The sequence below is a fragment of the Python bivittatus genome, unplaced genomic scaffold (assembly GCF_059951505.1).
Source record: "Python bivittatus isolate LINGU-HERP-01145 unplaced genomic scaffold, Pbiv_v1 ctg000980_np1212, whole genome shotgun sequence".
NCBI classification, from domain to species: Eukaryota; Metazoa; Chordata; class Lepidosauria; order Squamata; family Pythonidae; genus Python; species Python bivittatus.
This window is the reverse complement of record NW_028277125.1, coordinates 56,943,917-56,963,118: the sequence shown is the minus strand read 5'-3', so window position 1 is coordinate 56,963,118 and position 19,202 is coordinate 56,943,917. Positions and strand designations below refer to the sequence as shown.

At 38.4% G+C, this 19,202-nt stretch overlaps 2 protein-coding genes across 5 annotated transcripts in view; one reads left to right on the top strand and one right to left on the bottom strand.

Annotated features, from left to right (window-relative positions):
• The window catches only part of SEC23IP (SEC23 interacting protein), a 43,691-nt gene extending 30,675 nt beyond the window's left edge, over positions 1-13,016 (bottom strand). The window contains exons 1-9 of one of the 2 annotated variants that reach the window (XM_025174530.2): positions 12,787-13,016; positions 7,099-7,637; positions 6,148-6,334; positions 4,977-5,170; positions 3,823-3,912; positions 2,809-2,929; positions 2,354-2,443; positions 1,533-1,674; positions 121-329 (exon numbers count right to left, since the gene is read on the bottom strand). In XM_025174530.2, the coding sequence (XP_025030298.2) occupies positions 121-329; positions 1,533-1,674; positions 2,354-2,443; positions 2,809-2,929; positions 3,823-3,912; positions 4,977-5,170; positions 6,148-6,334; positions 7,099-7,637; positions 12,787-12,958 (1,744 nt within the window). In that variant the 5' untranslated portion in view covers positions 12,959-13,016. The remainder of the gene's footprint in view (positions 1-120; positions 330-1,532; positions 1,675-2,353; positions 2,444-2,808; positions 2,930-3,822; positions 3,913-4,976; positions 5,171-6,147; positions 6,335-7,098; positions 7,638-12,786) is intronic. The other variant, XM_007440420.4, reaches the window with a different exon arrangement.
• A 17-nt stretch (positions 13,017-13,033) lies between these two features.
• MCMBP (minichromosome maintenance complex binding protein) overlaps positions 13,034-19,202 on the top strand; it is a 39,646-nt gene continuing 33,477 nt past the window's right edge. The window contains exon 1 of one of the 3 annotated variants that reach the window (XM_088132677.1): positions 13,034-13,329. In XM_088132677.1, coding sequence (XP_087988803.1) covers positions 13,272-13,329 — 58 coding nt within the window. In that variant the 5' untranslated portion in view covers positions 13,034-13,271. Of the gene's footprint in view, positions 13,330-13,498; positions 13,692-19,202 lie in introns of those variants that run through there. The other 2 variants (XM_088132678.1, XM_088132679.1) reach the window with 2 other exon arrangements.

Sequence of the window (19,202 nt, the reverse complement as noted above, 5' to 3'; positions counted from 1 at the left end):
TTCTAGGACGAAAATCTAGCTACAACTTCAAGAACTAAAACTCTCATTTAGACAACAGTTCTCAAGAGTTATGCAATTAAAATGTTGTGTTGAACAAATCATTTTAAAATATTGCATTACCTAAACTATGGCCAGCAACAGAGATTCCTCCTTTAAAGTCAGGGTTTCTGCTCATGAAAAGTACATACAGATGGTTCATCTCCATTGTTACTTTATCCACAATTGTTTGGCAATAAGTGGGGCTATTGTAAAACAGGATATCAAGTAGAGTCTCATTGGTGAAGTGGCGTAGGCGTCCAATAGTTGGCAATGTTATTTTTTTAATATTCCTTGAAATACATAATTACATAGATCGTTATTAAGTAATGTGTTTCCAATAAACTGCTAAACCAAGAAAACTCCAGATTAAAAATTGCCAAAGAAGTTTTCACAGATCATTTTTCAAAACTACAAATCAACCATAGTCACCATGATATTACCTTCCTTGTAGCTTCTCTACTCCCTGTTAACAGCCTTGCCCCAATTTAACAGACCATTTGGGAGAAAGGAGGTCTGTTATTCATGATCCTCTGTTAAACTGAAAGTTACACCATCATACAGATTAACTTCATGTGTTGGATGATGTAATTACTTAAATTGACACAAATTTGGTTTGTTGCATCAAGGTTCAGTAAACTGAGGTTTTACTGTGTGTGTGAATCTAACTAGTGGTGATGTATTCAATAATCCATGGTTAGACAAACCATGAGTGCAATATGTGAACCTAATCAACATACCAGACAGGGACAGACCTGTTCCCTTCAAACTCCATAAAACAGATTGCTAAAGATCCTGCAATTCATAATGTGGGCCACATGTTATGTTAGACATAATGACATGAAGTATGCCGAAGTATGCCAGTATCACTTTACCATATTACAATTTGCACTTCCATGATTTCAGGTGAATTATTCAAAAACACTTAACACTTAAATGCAACAGTCATTTAACCTCTAGTATCCTAGAATGGCTGGTTCAAATATTCAAGGGCTCACACTGGCTGCATTCAAATATCACAATTAGCAATTATTTAGTATGGCAAGAACAAGACTTATTACATTTATCTTCTATTTTCCCCATCCTTGTACAAGCTGTAAACTGTAATCAGCCTTAACCACAGTTGGTTGGATCAAACTAATTTCACAACCAATGGTATTAATTTTACCTATTAATCTGACAAATCAGGTACAGTATAATAAACTGCAATTACTAAAAAATGGAATAAAATGCTAGGACAAATTCAATGCTTTTTTTATTCTAATGAAAAAGTTAGTACAACGTAAGTTCTCAGCATATGGTATCTTATTCATGGTAACAATAAATATTTAGCAATTCTAAATTAAACCATCACAAAGATTAATTATTCCTGTTAAAGGACATTTAAAATCACAACTGATCAACTTTGAGATAGTAGTCAATGATCAAAGAACAAATCTACTTCCAACATATTACAAGCTGATTGGATGAGTGATATTTGGGTACAGTAGACCTACCTATCCACCCCTGTTGCATCTCCATGCAAAGCATTATGCCAATGAACTGGCAGGAACTCGACTCTGCTCACTTTATGTTCTTCTACTGATTTCCTAAAATGCGTTTGCAGCAATTTCAGGGATACTGTCCGAAAGTCATCAACTTTTTAAAAAGGGAGAAAAGTAGTAAAGGTGGCATAGATTAACATTAACTGAACAAGTTTATAGTGATTATGTGCATACTGTCTCTAACAGAATTTCTAATTCCTGAAAAATATTTTCTAGTCCAAACTCTGCACAAAAAAGGTGTAAAAACATAACTAAAGTTTTAAATATACTCAATCATATTTTGATTTTAAAACCCCACCAAGTTCTACAGCGTTTACCTCCCAAAACATTAGAAAATATGTTTGTAGTTTACTTGAATAAAGCATCAGGAGCAATTTATCATCCTTCACCTCTCCTAATCATTTGGAAAGTCTTGACTTCTAAATACTAAGTCTATCAATAATACTAGTTCATAATTCTGCTTTCTTTCACTTATAGCTTTTTAAGATAATATAGCATTTATTTAAATGTATTTTGGAGCAATTTATTCATTCCATTACCCACTTAACCACATGGAACTTTAATTTGTATGTTTATATTTCTGATGCAACATCTGCTGATTTGAAATCCAATTTGAAGATTGGCCTAAACACTTTAGTGTATATGACTAAATGCCTCTACAGACAACTGTAAATAAAGATTTAAGAATCAACATAGTAAGGTACCAGCTGAAGAAATGAATGAGGAAGTATGTTGTCATAAGCATTCCTGTACCAATACTCAAATAATCCTACCACATTCAACAATGCTTCTGAAGCGCAGATCATAGACTGGGCCAATTCCATGAACCATAAATACCAAATGATCAATTTGAGAAACTTCACCTATAAAAATAAAAATAAAAACTATCAATTAAAGTCAAAAATAAATGTTACAGGGCATCGTTTCCTATTTAAATGTTCCTATATATTTACAGCATTTTTCTATTCAGCTTTGAAGGCGCTTTAAGGCATCCCTTAAATTGTGATCTGAAGATGAGATTGAGGCAATAGCCTCTCGGGCATCTCTGGGTAAATACCACATGTCCAGAGGGAAGAGGTTCTATCCATTCTGGACAGTGGCCTTACTCATTGCTAGCATCTTTACAGTCAGAAGTTTGCTGGGAGCCAATATATTCTTCACCCTAGTATGTAAAGAGAAAGCAAGAGACTATAAGAGAATATTTTGTCTGAAATCCTGGACAACTTACCATCTGGAATGTCCTCATGATCATCATCAATTCCACGTTTTACTACTCTTGGTCTGGTCTGACCATCTTGCGTGGTGCCCCATTCATCTGGTATTGAAGAAGGCTGGAACTGAACTATAACCTGAGACACAATCAATGTAGCACATTTATACTTATTTTAACTTATGCAATAAAACTTATACTATAGCTTAGGTGGATTAACTTTATGGAGACAACAGATTTTTTTCTCCAAGAAAACACAGCATAAGATTGTTCAGCACATACTTCGGCAAAAGCAAAGTTTTATTTATTTAAATTTCCAAAATGATTTAAAAGATTAGTCAAAGTTTAAAATAATGATTTGTGACAAAACATTACTCAAAATCTCAAACTGCACTGTTGGCAAGATACATCCAATATCAGATTCCAATAGAGCAGCTATTTCTTAAAGTAGGGATACTACTAAGGAGATTGAAGGACAGATAGGATTAACTTCTCTTCAAAAAGCAAAATGGCACTATTTTAGGCCCCAAACAAGAGTATATCTTATTTTAAAAAATTAAGTTAGGTCTTTATATAACTTTACTGAGGGGTAGGCAACCTATGAACCATGTGCTACTTGTGACTCGCAACACTATATTTGCAACCTCCCACATCGCAAGATAATTCCATCAAATGTTGGCAGTAAACTGATGGAATTTAAGCAGCATGCTTTCTATCCACCCCAAATTCATTGGTTTTTGGACTTTTTTTTACAATTTTGGTGCTTTTCAGGGTTTTAACAATGGGAATAGTAATAGGAGACTTCTGGGAGGTAAATCATTCCAATCCTCACCCTTAAGCCTCCAAAATCTACGCTTAAAACTATCCAAAACCACCCTTAAATCATTTCAACCTCCCCCAGTGGCCCAAAACAGGCTCCTGCTTCTATTCCCACTTATAATTCTCCTGCACAGTGATAATATTAATACAGTACTGATGCCCTCCAGAGTATCTAATTAAGCAACACTGCTTTACCATGAGAATTGTCATTACCTTAGGATTATGCATAACAAAAGTTTCTCCACCTGGAAATTCCAATCGCCGATGCCACTGATTTGTGGTAACAGCTTTCTTATATTCAGCCTACAAGGAAGATCAATTATATAACTAAAACTTTTTTAAGCATCAAGATATCACATCAAAGGACAATGCCAGAAGAATGTAATTTAAATTCATTTATAATATTATATTAAGTCTCAAATTGTTCCTATAACTTATGTATAAAGACTATGTATTTCTCACCAATTAATCAAATTTATAAAGGCAGACAACTATCTGAAATATAATGAAAACTAGAGAGACAAAGATGTTTCTCCCATAGTGCTCCATGCCTCAGATGCTCTAAATGGCACTTTGCTGTTGGATGTGAAGCCACAATAAAAGCCAGATACCAACAATATGAAGTTCTATTTAGGGCTAATGCAGCATAGAGTGGTCTAGCTTCAAATACATGTGGGCTGTATGATGAAATAATCTGGGCTATGTATATGAAGAATACATTACTGAATTTAACATAGTATATTAACCCTCAAAATAATTCATTTTGGCAACTGAATAATAATATAATCATGATTGCATAGGTAGTCCCCAGTTTAAGAATGAGTTCCATTCCCAAGGTCTTAAATCGAATTTGTATGTAAGCCAAAACAGTATTATTGTATAATACTGTATAAGTAGTATTGTGTAATTAACTTGAATTGTTGCCCATTTAACTTGAATTTTGCTACAATAGGCTCCGTTCTTATGGGTCATCCTTAAACTAGGCATTCTTAACCAAGGGACTACCTGTAGTTCTCTTTCCCACTGTTCATGTCACAGTTCAATACCAGGTTTTGCCACATACAATCTATCCAATGTAAAATAATTTGCATTTTTTAAAAGAAAACTTTCTAAGAAAATAAAAGCCTAATTTTCAACAAGCAGGGTTTTTTAATTTAAACCAAAATTTTGGCTTAAAATTAATATTACGCCAACATTTTTATAAAGCCAGCTCAAAGGCCACGAAAATAATAAAATGATCTTAAAAATGGTGATGTGGATGTGGTAGCACATTATTAAGCTTTATTCGAAATAAACTTTGCTTTAGTATGAATTTGGGATTTTTTTATTACAGCTAATATTGCTGCCTTAATTTTAAAAATACTCACCTCTAGTTTTTCACTGAAATCCTCAGTATAAGGAATAAACCTGCTGTCTTTATCTCCCTTATAAAACCAAGTACATCGTCTTACTTCAGATTGTTGTTCTTCCCAATACACAGCTTTTCTCACTCGGTCATATAGATAAATGTCATAGCGTCCTCCATCAGTACTCAAGACTACATTCTCTGGATCAGGTTGCACTAAAGATTAAAAAGAGAATTATTATTTTAGCAACCTTTTTCCCTTTCTCAACTAACTAACTTGTGGATATTAGAAATGAGAAGTCTTCACTTCAAGTTTTACGCTGAACAGTGATATTGTTTCTGAACCAAAGTTCCTACTGGGAAATTAAGCATTTTGGAAAGTTTTCTAGATTACTATAGTATGTCTCTTTCACCAGTTGTTCCACCTTGCTCATTGGTGATGGTTAGAAACAGACAATATGTGAAATACACTAGCAGGGACAGAACAGGAAAGCTCAGCAGATACCATACCAAAGGAAGGAAACAGGAGAAATAGTATGAAAACTAGGGGGGGAATCCTCTTTGAATAATGAAGTATTCGGTATCCAGTCTTATTACACTGAAATGGCTAGAGAGTTGTTTATCTGAAGAATCTTGGCAGAACTGCTCCTCACTATTCAAATGTATGACTTTGTGGCATCTTTCATAGTAGATCTGGGGAATGCACAGTGGAAGAAGGAAAAAAGTGAAGGAAAATCTCTCCTATAGAATTGGATACTTAATGTTGATTCCTTCATGAATAACTGTGATCAAGGTCATCAAATGTTATATATATCAAGTTCTGTACTATGACAAGAAAAAATGTATGTACCTATATTTAACAAGATGGTACTTTCTGTTTACTCTTTGAAGTACACAGAGTGGTGAAAAATGCTCTGCCATTTGATAATTTCCAGGACAGCAGGCTGTACCTGTCTGCCTACCCACTCAGAAGATATCAGGAAAAGCAAAGCAGCACATAGAGTTTTGAAGAGAAATTGTTTGCCTCCAAACATGAGACCTGCCAGGTCTCAAATTCTCACTGAAAAAGACTGTAAGAATACACAAAGAATGTCTCACTGTAAATATGATCTGCATATCATATAATATGCTTGTTCATTCTCTTCATGTCCAAAGCAAAAAATTATTACACAAAGGCCATCCTTAAATCTTACCAGAATTATAAACCTTCTCTAGAGCTGTAGAATCTAGATCACTGAATGGCATCCATAGCTCCTTGTTTTCCACTTCCTTGCAGTAAAACCAATGTGGCTGAACTGGTTCATACTGGTTATGTAGTAACACAGGTGGTGCCTTCACAAGTGTGCCTGCTGACATTGATGTCTGAGGTGACAGTGCTGACTGGGGTGAAGAAAAGTGGAAAAAAAGTTTCCTCAATATTCTCAAAGTTTTACTTTATGTTTAGATACACGCCTTAATTACATGCAATTAATTCCATTCTGAATTACAAGGATACAGTATTCTTATACATTTTAAACTAGCATTCCCATATTGTTAGCATTCACACCTAGCAAGAAAAAGCAAAATGGGATTTGTATCTTAATTCTGTATACCTGATTACCAATTATTTTCAAATTTGATCTAGGTGGAAGATGTTGGTTTCCACATCTAAATCCTGAATCAAAACTCCATTCAATGTAACTTTCAAAAGTTATCAAATTAAATACAAAAACTAGTCAGTCTCAGAATTTTGCAAATATTTTAGATTGAGATATGACCAATAAACTAAGCAAGTATTAACTCTTTACTTGATGCAATTAAAGACTGTCAAAAGTTCCATAAAGTCAAAAACATTTCATTTCTGTTTTGTTTTCATGCAACCTAATAATCAATCATGCAGGTGCCAAGATAGTAAATGCATATACTTTTATTTTAAGGGTAATATTTGTCTCAAACGGTTTTGTTCAGAAATGTATTTCTAGATTTTCATTTCTCAGTTAAATCAAGTTACAAAACATATTCAGCAAATCATAAACCGTTACTACTGAGATGCTGGAAGATGTGAGACAATGAGAGGATACATTGTTAGAGGAGCAATACACTAGAACATTCAGTCCTTAACTTTTTTATAGTAATTCCAATATATTGAAAGATAATCTTCCTACCGGTGGCATTGGCCCTGCGGGAGTTGGATATTTCTGCATAGGTGATACAGAAGGCGAAGGCTGGGGACCCTGGGCAGGTGTTTGTGTCTGTTGCAACTGTGGTGGAGTGATGTAAGGATTGGCTCTACTACTTAAAGTAGTATGACGATACGGATTATAACCTTGTTGTGATGCTCCCTGAGGTGGAGTTGAAAAGACTGTTGGTGGAGGACCACTCTGCTGAGGTGTTTGATAAGTACCAATTCCTTGTACTGAAGTAGATGGTGTATTAAAAGACTGTGATTTGGAAACAGTAGCCGAAAATATACTTGGCCCATCTTGTGATCCAGGCAGAAGAGGGAGAGAAACTGGAGGCTTGGAGAAAACAGACGTTCCAGCTTGGAGTGAGGTTGCCATCCCTAAGGGTGGTTGTCCAATGCTTCCAAAGGGATCACCACTGCTAGGAATTTGGGAGAAATAACTGAATGTAGATGGGGGGTTTAGATTTGTTGATGTCTGGCCTAGGAAACTGTCTTCTTCACCAACATCTGTGTTATCATCTGCATTGAAGAATATAGTAAGGATTATTAAAAAATAAGATAGGCTTATATGAGAGAATGGCATCTCCTCCATAGCTTCAAATGAAAATCAGCAGTGTTATAATTTACTATTGCATTTCAGCAACAAACGATATTTCCACCAATGTCAACCCCTTCTGTTCAGCTACAGTATTTGTATTCTAATTAGTTTATAGTCTAACATTATGTCTTCTGACAAGGAGACCAGTTTAACAGTCAGACCAATTACCCAAAGAGGAGGCAGACTCCCCTTCACTGCATGTGTTCGAGCAGAAGCTAGACACAATTTATATGGGATGCTTTAATTTAGATCCTGCTTTGAGCAAGGCATTAGACTCAGTACCCTAAATGGCCCTTTCCAACTCTATGATTAATTAATATTTATTTAGCATACATCAGTGAAACAATAATATCTTTCTTTTTTTGGCTAGCTTATATTACCCCAATAAATGTATTCACTCAATACAGTAGGCACCTTGGCTTACTAACACTAACGTATCAGCCAGTTTTTTAAACTGTTAAGGAGCCACTGATGAATTAATGTAGGAAGTGAACTATCTTTTGATGGCTAGAGGCTGCACTTAACATGGAAAGTTTTTTGGATGGGGGACGTTATTTACCAAAAATGGGACAAAATGCAAAGTGAATTGTCTATAATGTAGACATGGATAGGGCCAGAACCTTTCAGATTTTGAGTGTTTGAAAAAGTTGGTTTTAATAGTGTGAACCTATTTTAGGGCTTACACCACAGTTGAAGAGGCATACAGTTAAGAATATTACCTAGTCAGTCTATTGAATCCGGTTCTGTACTTGCTAAAATTAATGACACCATTTTTATTGTGGCTCTGCTCATTTTCCCCTCTTGGCTGCACCATTTTTTCTTAACTCTGCCTAATTTTTGAGGATTTCTTCAACACCATAATAGGGAGAACTAAGCTACTGCATATAAACAGGCAGCAAACCCCAAACTCACTCACACTGATGATGTTACCTAGTTGGGTAATGAAACATCTGCAAGCAAACAACCAAGCTCAGAGAGTACCAAGAACTCCACAGAGAGAACTATACTAAATTTCAAATACTCATATTGACTCTATAGATTTAGCCAGAATATGCAGAAGACTTTCTGTGTGAACATCTAATTTGCTTTTTATTCATGGAAAGGTATAATGGAACTCCTTCTATGGAAAATTATTTCAAATACTTTTGAAGTGTTGTATGCCTTTTGAAGCAGTGGATCAATATCAACATCTGTCTTGATATTCTGTCTTAGTATACAGTGGGGCAAAAAAGTATTTAGTCAGCCACCAATTGTGCAAGTTCTCCCACTTAAAAAGATGAGAGAGGCCTGTAATTTTCATCATAGGTATACCTCAACTATGAGAGACAAAATGGGGGAAAAAATCCAGAAAATCACATTGTCTGATTTTTAAAGAATTTATTTGCAAATCATGGTGGAAAATAAGTATTTGGTCAATATCAAAAGTTCATCTCAATACTTTGTTATATATCCTTTGTTGGCAATGACAGAGGTCAAATGTTTTCTGTAAGTCTTCACAAGGTTCTCACACACTGTTGCTGGTATTTTGGCCCATTCCTCCATGCAGATCTCCTCTAGAGCAGTGATGTTTTGGGGCTGTCACTGGGCAACACGGACTTTCAACTCCCTCCAAAGGTTTTCCATGGGATTGAGATCTGGAGACTGGCTAGGCCACTCCAGGACCTTGAAATGCTTCTTACGAAGCCACTCCTTCGTTGCCCGGGCGGTGTGTTTGGGATCATTGTCATGCTGAAAGACCCAGCCACGTTTCATCTTCAATGCCCTTGCTGATGGAAGGAGGTGTTCACTCAAAATCTCACGATACATGGCCCAATTCATTCTTTCCTTTACATGGATCAGTCGTCCTGATCCCTTTGCAGAAAAACAGCCCCAAAGCATGATGTTGCCACCCCCATGCTTCACAGTAGGTGTGGGGTTCTTTGGATGCAACTCAGCATTCTCTCTCCTCCAAACACAACGAGTTGAGTTTAGACCAAAATGTTCTACTTTGGTTTCATCTGACCATATGACATTCTCCCAATCCTCTTCTGGATCATCCAAATGCTCTCTAGCAAACTTCAGACGGGCCCGGACATGTACTGGCTTAAGCAGGGGGACACGTCTGGCACTGCAGGATTTGAGTCCCTGGCGGCATAGTGTGTTACTGATGGTAGCCTTTGTTACTTTGGTCCCAGCTCTCTGCAGGTCATTCACTAGGTCCCCCCGTGTGGTTCTGGGATTTTTGCTCACCGTTCTTGTGATCATTTTGACCCCACGGGGTGAGATCTTGCATGGAGCCCCAGATCGAGGGAGATTATCAGTGGTCTTGTATGTCTTCCATTTTCTAATTATTGCTCCCATAGTTGATTTCTTCACACCAAGCTGCTTGCCTATTGCAGATTCAGTCTTCCCAGCCTGGTGCAGGTCTACAATTTTGTTTCTAGTGTCCTTCGACAGCTCTTTGGTCTTGGCCATAGTGGAGTTTGGAGTGTGACTGTTTGAGGTTGTGGACAGGTGTCTTTTATACTGATAACAAGGTCAAGCAGGTGCCATTACTACAGGTAACAAGTGGAGGACAGAGGAGCCTCTTAAAGAAGTAGTTACAGGTCTGTGAGAGCCAGAGATCTTGCTTGTTTGTAGGTGACCAAATACTTATTTTCCACCATGATTTGCAAATAAATTCTTTAAAAATTAGACAATGTGATTTTCTGGATTTTTTTCCCCATTTTGTCTCTCATAGTTGAGGTATACCTATGATGAAAATTACAGGCCTCTCTCATCTTTTTAGTGGGAGAACTTGCACAATTGGTGGCTGACTAAATACTTTTTTGCCCCACTGTATAAACAACTACTCTATTAGCACATTTTTGAAACATTTTAGAGGAAAAGAAGAAAACATTCTCTCCAGATTACTTTCTCTTATGCTGCACAGAATTTTAAATTGGTTTTGCTAGACAAAGAATGGAAGTATTTCTAAATATAATCAGTATCATATAACCTTCATCTATGATCTATTATAGTACAAGAGATCTAAGTGCAGTACAATCTATTTCTACAAAGACCAGAAATATATATACAAAGTGTAGGATGTATCCATTTGCTTTTTCATAAAAACTGGAAAAAAAATGCAATCCATGATTTCTTCTTTTAATTGAACCAAATAGGTAAGATTATAATCTAGTCCACATTAGCATTTTTAAAATTATCTACTGTGTAGGTAAAAGAAAACTGTGCCATCTTTCTTTGATATCTTATACTTACTAAAAATAGTTCTTCAGCAACAAACATACAAAATCAAGCTGAAAAATCAACCTGAAGGGTTAACACTCATCCCTTCCTTACTCAGCATCAACTACAATACCCAGTTTCAGGTTTAATGTAACAACGATTGTCATTGTTTTCACATACATGCTGTAAAAACATAAGCAACCCCCAAATCAATAATATAAATAGTATTTACTTTAGGGAAAGAAGAAACTTGATCTCAGCTCAGCAAGGATAGGTAGTTCAAACTGCTTTGTAATCATGTATATATCAATATCTTCATTAATGGGGAATGGATATTAGGAAAAACACTGCCTAACAAGTAATACCATAGAAGCGCTCCATGACCCAATACAAATAAAAGTGACTACTATCAAATCAATTCTTTTGTTAGATTATTTGAAGTTTGGAGGAGTGGGCTACTACATTTCTGGCAGACTACAGAAGTATGATTAGTTTATCATCCTAACTCTTAGAAGCATCTAAGTATTGGTGGGGTGGGATGTGGCATGGGGCCAGGTTATTCGAGGGACCACCTCTCCCCAATCACATCGACCTTCCTGAAGGCAGGAAGAGCATGTTGCAGGTCCCATGCATGAAGGAATGTCATCTGGCAGGATCCAGGAGGAGAGCCTTTTCTGCCACGGCACCTGCCTCTTGGGACATCATTCTCCCTGAGGGAATGATTTTTTCAGGAAAGGCCTGAAAACATGGCTTCGCCATCTGGCCTGGGGATCCAGCAATGGGAGTACGGAGCCTGCAAAGTGGCCTTATTGCTAGGGAAACTGAGTGCATTCTCCTGTAGATTATTTTTTAATAGTTCTTATTGTTTTTAATTTTTTAAATTATTTTTGTTGTCATTCTTTTGGTTATTTTGTTGTATCATTTTTGTGTCTTTAACTTTGTACGCCATTCTGTCACGTGTGAGATGGGCAGCTTTGTAAAATTACCAAACAAATAAATAAATAAAGGAATTATAGGACAAGAAATATGAAGGCGCATATTAGGTTAATGTTTTTTATAAAACCTGTTTTTTAATGACACTGATGTTTTCTCTCATAACTGATATTGATTTTCACTATCATCAGCTGGCACCTTTCACCAATGTCCAATCAATATCCCAGTGCAGTTCTCCAATCTCACACAACTAACCCCACCAAATCCTCCCTGCTATGCTTCTTCCCAAGAAACCCACCTACATTATGTTCTTCCATCTAACCACTTATCTCCAAATAACTACACTTTCCAATGCTTAATTTCCAGAAAAAGAAATGCAACAAGTCACATCAGCCAGGAAACCATACCCATTGATTGGGCAGGCCTTTCTTTGAAACTTTCTCTGAGTCTTCAATAGTAAGATTGTGGCACCAAGGTTGTGAAACCACACACTGTTGTGCACTGAAGCCTTCAAAGGCATGAAGTGCTATCCTAAAGTGGCAAAAAGGACAGTTTTTGTAAAGAGGGTTGGAAAGGGGCCAGCACGCCAGGAAATTCTGACCAGTGAAATTACTCCATTTCAAGCCTGATATACAGTAAAAGAAATACAGGCTATTACCTCGGTCAACAATACATTCATTTCCCGCTAGCAAAATATGACATCTATCAAATGTTCCACCTTCTCAACCCCTCGTTCATCATCCCGTCCACCGTAAGGTCCTCGAGGTTGCGAGCCCTGCAATCTACAAGGCGTCGCCCACCTTCAAATGGCACTGATTTTGTACGAGCCCTCTGGATCCGAGAGTTGCCCATCAAAATAATTGGGGGGAGGCCGTCGGGGGAGTGAAAATGGATTCCAACTCCCGTGTCCCCCTACCCCCCGACCATTACCTGCGGGAAGGAGGCCAGGTCCCGAAGCAGCCACAGGCGGAGGAGGGGTTTGGCTGACGGGGATGAAGGGGACGGTGAAATTGAATTCTGTGGCTGAGGAGGAGAAAAGCAAGTTAGTCCCGCTGCTCGTCGAGGAGATACCGCCCGTCGCGGAGGTTTTGGGGGCAGCCATGACGGAGGGACTTCCACGTCTCCGAATCTCTCGATCCCTCCCCGAGTCGGCCCTGCCCCTTCCGCCCGACTCTAAGATGGCGCTGCCGGAGCTGCCGCCGTTCTCTTCCCTCTTCTCCCGCCAACCCGAGCCCGCGCTGAGAGGCGAAGTGAAGTGAGGGGAAGTCAGCTCGGCCTGGCTGCGCCGCTTTCAGCCCAGCCTGGAACGCTCGCCCGCTGTATTAGCGCCCTTGTCTGGCGTGTGGCCTCCGGAAAGCAGGTTTCTGAAGACCTTGGCGTGTCTCCTGGCCTTAAAGCGTTGAAGAACCGAAAAGATGCCGTGTGTGGCGGATTGGCTGAACTGCCCTCTCAGTATCGTACAGGGCATTTTCGGTGAGAGGGGGCGGGGGGGGGCACGAAAACGTGGGAAGCTGGAGAGGCAGGCAGGTCAAGGCAGCGGGGAGCGGCCTGAGCTATCCCGGTACGACGCAGACAGGCAGAAGGGAACTCGACCGAGTCCAAAGTATGCGAGGAGCAGAGACGGCGCGTTGCTGAGAATAGCGCTGGGCCGGGGACGACCAGGAAGGAGGCGGTGGCGGCGGGTCCTCGCAGAGCGGGTTGTAGGGGTAGGAAGAAGCAGGCCTACTCGGGCAGAGCAGAAGTGACCGCGGGGCCAAGCGCTGATGTCGAGTTTGGCCTGCCGAGCCCGGATCCCGCTGGCCTGGGCAAAGCGAAACGGCAGCCCCAGAGTTCGTGTAAGGAAAAACTTGGCTGTGGAACTTGTTTGGGAAGGCAGGGCTGCACGCCGAAAGTTGGAAAACCCGTGGGAAGAGAGTGTTCCTGAGCATGTGCGCTGTGCCTTTCGGCTTCCCTGCTGTTTTGAGACTAAGAGGGAGTGTCTAAGTGTCTAAGACGCTGAAGGGGACTTTCCTAGTAAATGCCAGGCCTGGCGTCTGTCTTTTGAGTGTGTAATTAGTAGGCAAGTGTACTTTATAATTAAAAATAGGGTGAGGGCATGGTATTAGGCTTCTGCATGTCAAAGCTGACCATGAGTCTCCTAGCTTCTGTTTTCTGTGGCCATCAGTTGCTGTTGTATTTAATTAGTGTGTTTGTATCTTATGAATGGCTTTTTAAATCCAAGTTGTTATGCATTTTCTTTCCTTTTTTCTTTTTTCTTTATCAAAACTATTTGCTATAACATTTTAACATAATTATTTGTAATTTAACCAACTTTTGGTTAAATGTGACCAAGAGGTAATCCCAAAATCCCTGGGCACAGCTGAATAATTGTCTTAATTATTTTTGTTGGCCTTTAAAACAAAAGTAATTATTTTTTTTTATTTATTAGCTGGCAGGCCCCCAAATGACTGGGGCCAACTTATATAACAGAAAATACAACATTTAGAAAATACAACTGACCGGAAGAGCAAAATACCAAAACAAAACCAGAATGAATCAAACCAACAAAACAAAATGGGGACTTCAGAGTCATCCTGTCCCCAAGGCCTAGGAGAACAACCCAGTCTTTAGCAATTTCCTAAACAACAGAAGGGTGGGAACTCATTCCAGAGGACAGGAATTGCAAGAGTAGGTGTGTCTCCTGGGTCCCACCAGATGATATTCTATAATTGATGGGACACTTGAAAGTTAAGTGCTTGAATGTTTTCAGAAACACAGGCTAGTCAATTACTGAGCAGAGCAAGACAGTGATCCTTAATGACATGGAAGAGTGTAGTATAGTGGTTAAGATGTTGGACTAGAATAGTGATGGGCTTGGTGTGTCAAAAATTCAGAAAATGCCTAACTTGACTCTGCTGGCGTGTTACCCTCCCCCCTGCCGAACAAATGAGAAACAATTCTTTACGTATTCATTTATTTTAGAAAAATACAGTCCAATCATGTGTGGTGCTATGTATTATATAAAGAAATGTCAAATAATTACAAACATGATATATGAGTAAAAGAAACTCAGTTTCTTTGGTAACTCAAACAGGAAGAATAGTTGTTGGGTGTTAGTGAATGCTGGTGTGTCACCCAGAATGTTGTAGCATGTCACCTTTGACATGCGTATCATAGGTTTGCCATCACTAGACTAGAAGGTCTACTTTCAATCCATTCTCAGCAAAACCAACCTCACAAGGGAAAAATTGGAGGTGGGAATGCTTAATATGCCACTTAGAATTCTTGAAGGAATGGGAGAATAAAAATAAATACATAATAAAGTACAAATTTTGACAGTCTAAATACTCAGATTGCATAACAATAAGTATAATTCTTTATAAAACTTTTCTGAATCACATATACAGTGCATTCGGAAAGTATTCAGACCCCCTTCACTTTTTTCAATTTTGTTATGTTGCAGCCTGATACTACAATCATTCAAATTCATTTTTTTTTCTCATTAATCTACACTCAGTACCCCATAATGACAAAGTGAAAACAGAATTTTAGAAATGTCCTTAAATGTATTAAAAAGAAAAAACTGAAATATCACATGTACTTAAGTATTCAGACCCTTTACTCAGTACTTTGTTGAAGCACCTTTGGCAGCAATTACAGCCTCGAGTCTTTTTCGGTATGACGTGACAAGCTTTGCACACCTGGATTGGGGGATTTTCTGCCATTCTGCTTTGCAAATCCTCTCAAGCTCAATCAGGCTGGATGGGACCGTCAGTGGACAGCCACTGTCAGGTCTCTCCAGAGATGTTCAATAGGGTTCAAGTCAGGACTCTGGCTGAGCCACTCTAGGACAGTCACAGAGTTGTCCTTAAGCCATTCCTGTGTTGTCTTGGCTGTGTGCTTAGGATTGTTGTCATGTTGGAAGGTGGACCTTCAGCCCAGTTTGAGGTCCTGAGGACTGTGGAACAGGTTTTCATTGAGGATATCTCTGTACTTTGCTCCATTCAGCTTTCCCTCAACCTGACCAGTCTCCCAGTCCCTGCTGCTGAAAAACACCCCCACAGCATGACGCTGCCACCACCATGCTTCACTGTTGGGATGGTATTGGGCAGGTGATGAGCAGTGCCTGGTTTCCTCCAGACATAACATTTAGAATTGAGGCCAGACAGTTCAATCTTGGTTTCATCAGACCAGAGAATCTTGTTCCTCACAGTCTGAGTGTCCTTCAGGTGCTTTTTTGCAAACTCCAAGCGGGCTTTCATGTGTTTTGCACTGAGGAAAGGCTTCCGTCTAGCCACTCTGCCAGAAAGCCCAGATCGGTGGAGGGCTGCAGTGATGGTTGTCCTTCTAGAACTTTGTCCCATCTCCACACAGGATCTCTGGAGCTCAGTCAGAGTGACCATCGGGTTCTTGGTCACCTCTCTTACTAAGGCTCTTCTCCCCCGATTGCTCAGTTTGGCCAGGCGACCAGCTCTTGGAAGAGTCCTGGTTGTGCCAAACTTCTTCCATTTGAGAATTATAGAGGCCACTGTGTTCTTGGGAACCTTCAATGCAGCAGAAATTTTTTTGTAGCCTTCCCCAGATCTGTGCCTTGTAATAATCCTGTCTCTGAGCTCTGCAGGCAGTTCCTTTGATCTCATGGCTTTTGCTCTGGTGCAGTATGCATTGTCAGCTGTGAGGCCTTCTATAGAGAGGTGTGTGCCTTTCCAAATCAGGTCCAATCAATTTAATTTACCACAGGTGGACTCCAGTCAAGGTGTAGAAACAGCTCAGCAGCGATCAAGAGAAATGGGAGGCACCTGAGCTAAATTTCAAGTGTTGTTGCAAAGGGTCTGAATACTTATGCCAAAGTGATAGTTCAGTTTTTCCTTTTTAATAAATTTACAGACATTTCTAAAATTCTGTTTTCACTTTGTCATTATGGGGTACTGAGTGTAGATTAATGGGAAAAAAATGAATTTGAACAATTGTAGTATCAAGCTGCAACATAACAAAATTGAAAAAAGTGAAGGGGGTCTGAATACTTTTCCAATGGACTGTATACTGAATATAAGAAAAGCTGGAACAGTCTTCAAGGTATTTAGTGGAAGACCTGAAAAATAGTCTGCATTTCTGTCACTGAATTACTTTCCATGCCTTCTCTTCATAACTGGGAACATGAAGCATCAAGATTCCTCATATATGGAATCCCTTGCAGACTCTCCACTGAACATGAGAAATCTGGATCGGATCAATGGGAATTAAGTTCACTCTTCAAGGAAGATAACTGTTCATATAATAAGTAATGCATTCCATTGTAAGAAATTAATTGTAATCTTACACTGTTTTAAGTGTAATTAAATATTTTATATAATGTAAAATGAGATTGATTAAGGATAAGTTTCACATTAACTTTTGCAATTAGCACCTTGGGCACTTATTATCATCTCTCAATAACTCAGAGTGATTCTAAGAATAAAATACAAGAAAAAATTCACTAAGATTGGAAGTGAATATGTTTTAAGCCAGTTTTCCATGTCTTTTGCTTAGTTGGCTATTGTAATATATAAGAACATTGCGGTTTTCAGAAGAATCTGAAAAATGTAGAAGGATAAATTTGTCCCCTTGGGTAGTTCTAATAAAAGTATTTCCCAATTATGTAATTTAGGGGTTATTTTGTCCAAGGCTATGGTAGCTTTTTATATTGTTATTTTTGGTCATAATAGTATATCTGAAATACTGTGGCTGAGCTGTGATGAAAAATGCAGTATAATTGGGTTAGGGTTAGGGTATAACAAATGGAATAATTAAGTAGCCCTATCAATGTGATAATACAAAAGAGATGGTTTAATAATATGCAGCAGCAATATTTTCTGATATTTTTATGTTTGTACAGGAAAATGGAATGAATCTTCTGAGTAAGTTAGAAAATCACTATTTTAAAAAATCTAGTTCTTACACACAGGATTATAGTGAAGTGGAACTGCTATATACAAGCCACTAGATATTACTAATGGATAATTTATATACTACTGGCCACATAACTATTGAGGATTTCTGTTTCATTTAGGAACTGTTAAATCAATTGATTTGCTGAGCAGTAAACTCATCTGCTTGATAATTTTGTTGAACCCTACAAAAATGTGAAGGCTTATTTTCTGTTCAGAACTTAAACTTGAAAATAACTGAAACAAATTTCTGAAAGTATTCTTGAAGAAAGATGTCAATCCACGCTTGTATCTCAGATTCTGTTTCCAACAAAAATAAGAATAATGATGCTCTTGTTCTTCCTAAAACCTATGGACCACCATACCCACCATTATCATCAACAAAACTAGAGGAATCTGTCAACTGTGAAACAGAGGATAGGAAACCCTCAAATTTAACATATTTTCTACAAACACAACAGCTGCTCATAGATGAACTAAAACGGATGAGAACTTGAAATTCAAGATCCACATCACAAGGTCAGAAGGATCTCAGTATATCACAAGAGGATTATACTGTACCAGAGAGATCCCCAAGAGACCCAAAGTCCTTCCCTCAAACTTGCTTCCATCCTCAAAGACATGCTGTATGTGCCCCACAGAGGAGTGATGTGGGAAACACTAGGACAGTTATCCTAATTAGCTGGAATGTGGTTGAGTTGTCCTCAGACTACAAAGATAACAATTTCATAAATGTTTTATGCAAGTTTGATACAATACTGGTACAAGCAATCTGGTCCCTAACTGCTCTTGCTCTCAACAGCTACATTGCCTACTGTAATGATGCTAAAGCTGGGATTGATGAGGATAGATACAAAGGCAGCCTCGGTATGCTGATAACTACCCACCCAAATGTAACAGCTACAGAATGCCTACCACTTAAGTGCTGGGCCACCTCAGTGAAAATTCAATCAAAATCCTGTACCCTAACAGTAGTTAGCATGTATCTCCCACCACTGAGATGGAAGCTTGAGATAACAAATCTCTGAAAGGAGCTGCAACATATTTAACTTACAGTGTTTTCATCTATAAAGTCTTTAATTTCAAAATAGACAAGAAATGAGAATAATCTAATATTATAAAGTGATTATATCTATAAGAGGGATTCATTGTAATTGATAATTAATACAGAATTTACACACATTTCTTTTTGGCATCATCCTATTCTGTATTCAGTTGAATGTTTGCTAACAGTCATTGTGCATTCATGTAAAAGAGTTAGATATTGTAGCTGGGACTTGGAAGATAATAGTTGAAAATAATCAACATGCATTGTCCAGAGGCTCTGTAGTGGTTTAAATGTTTATGCACAATTCTGTGCAGTTAGAATAGGGGGGGAAAATCAAATTACCATTTCTAAATTGGCTTTTAATAATTTATTAATTTTTTTTTACTTTTATC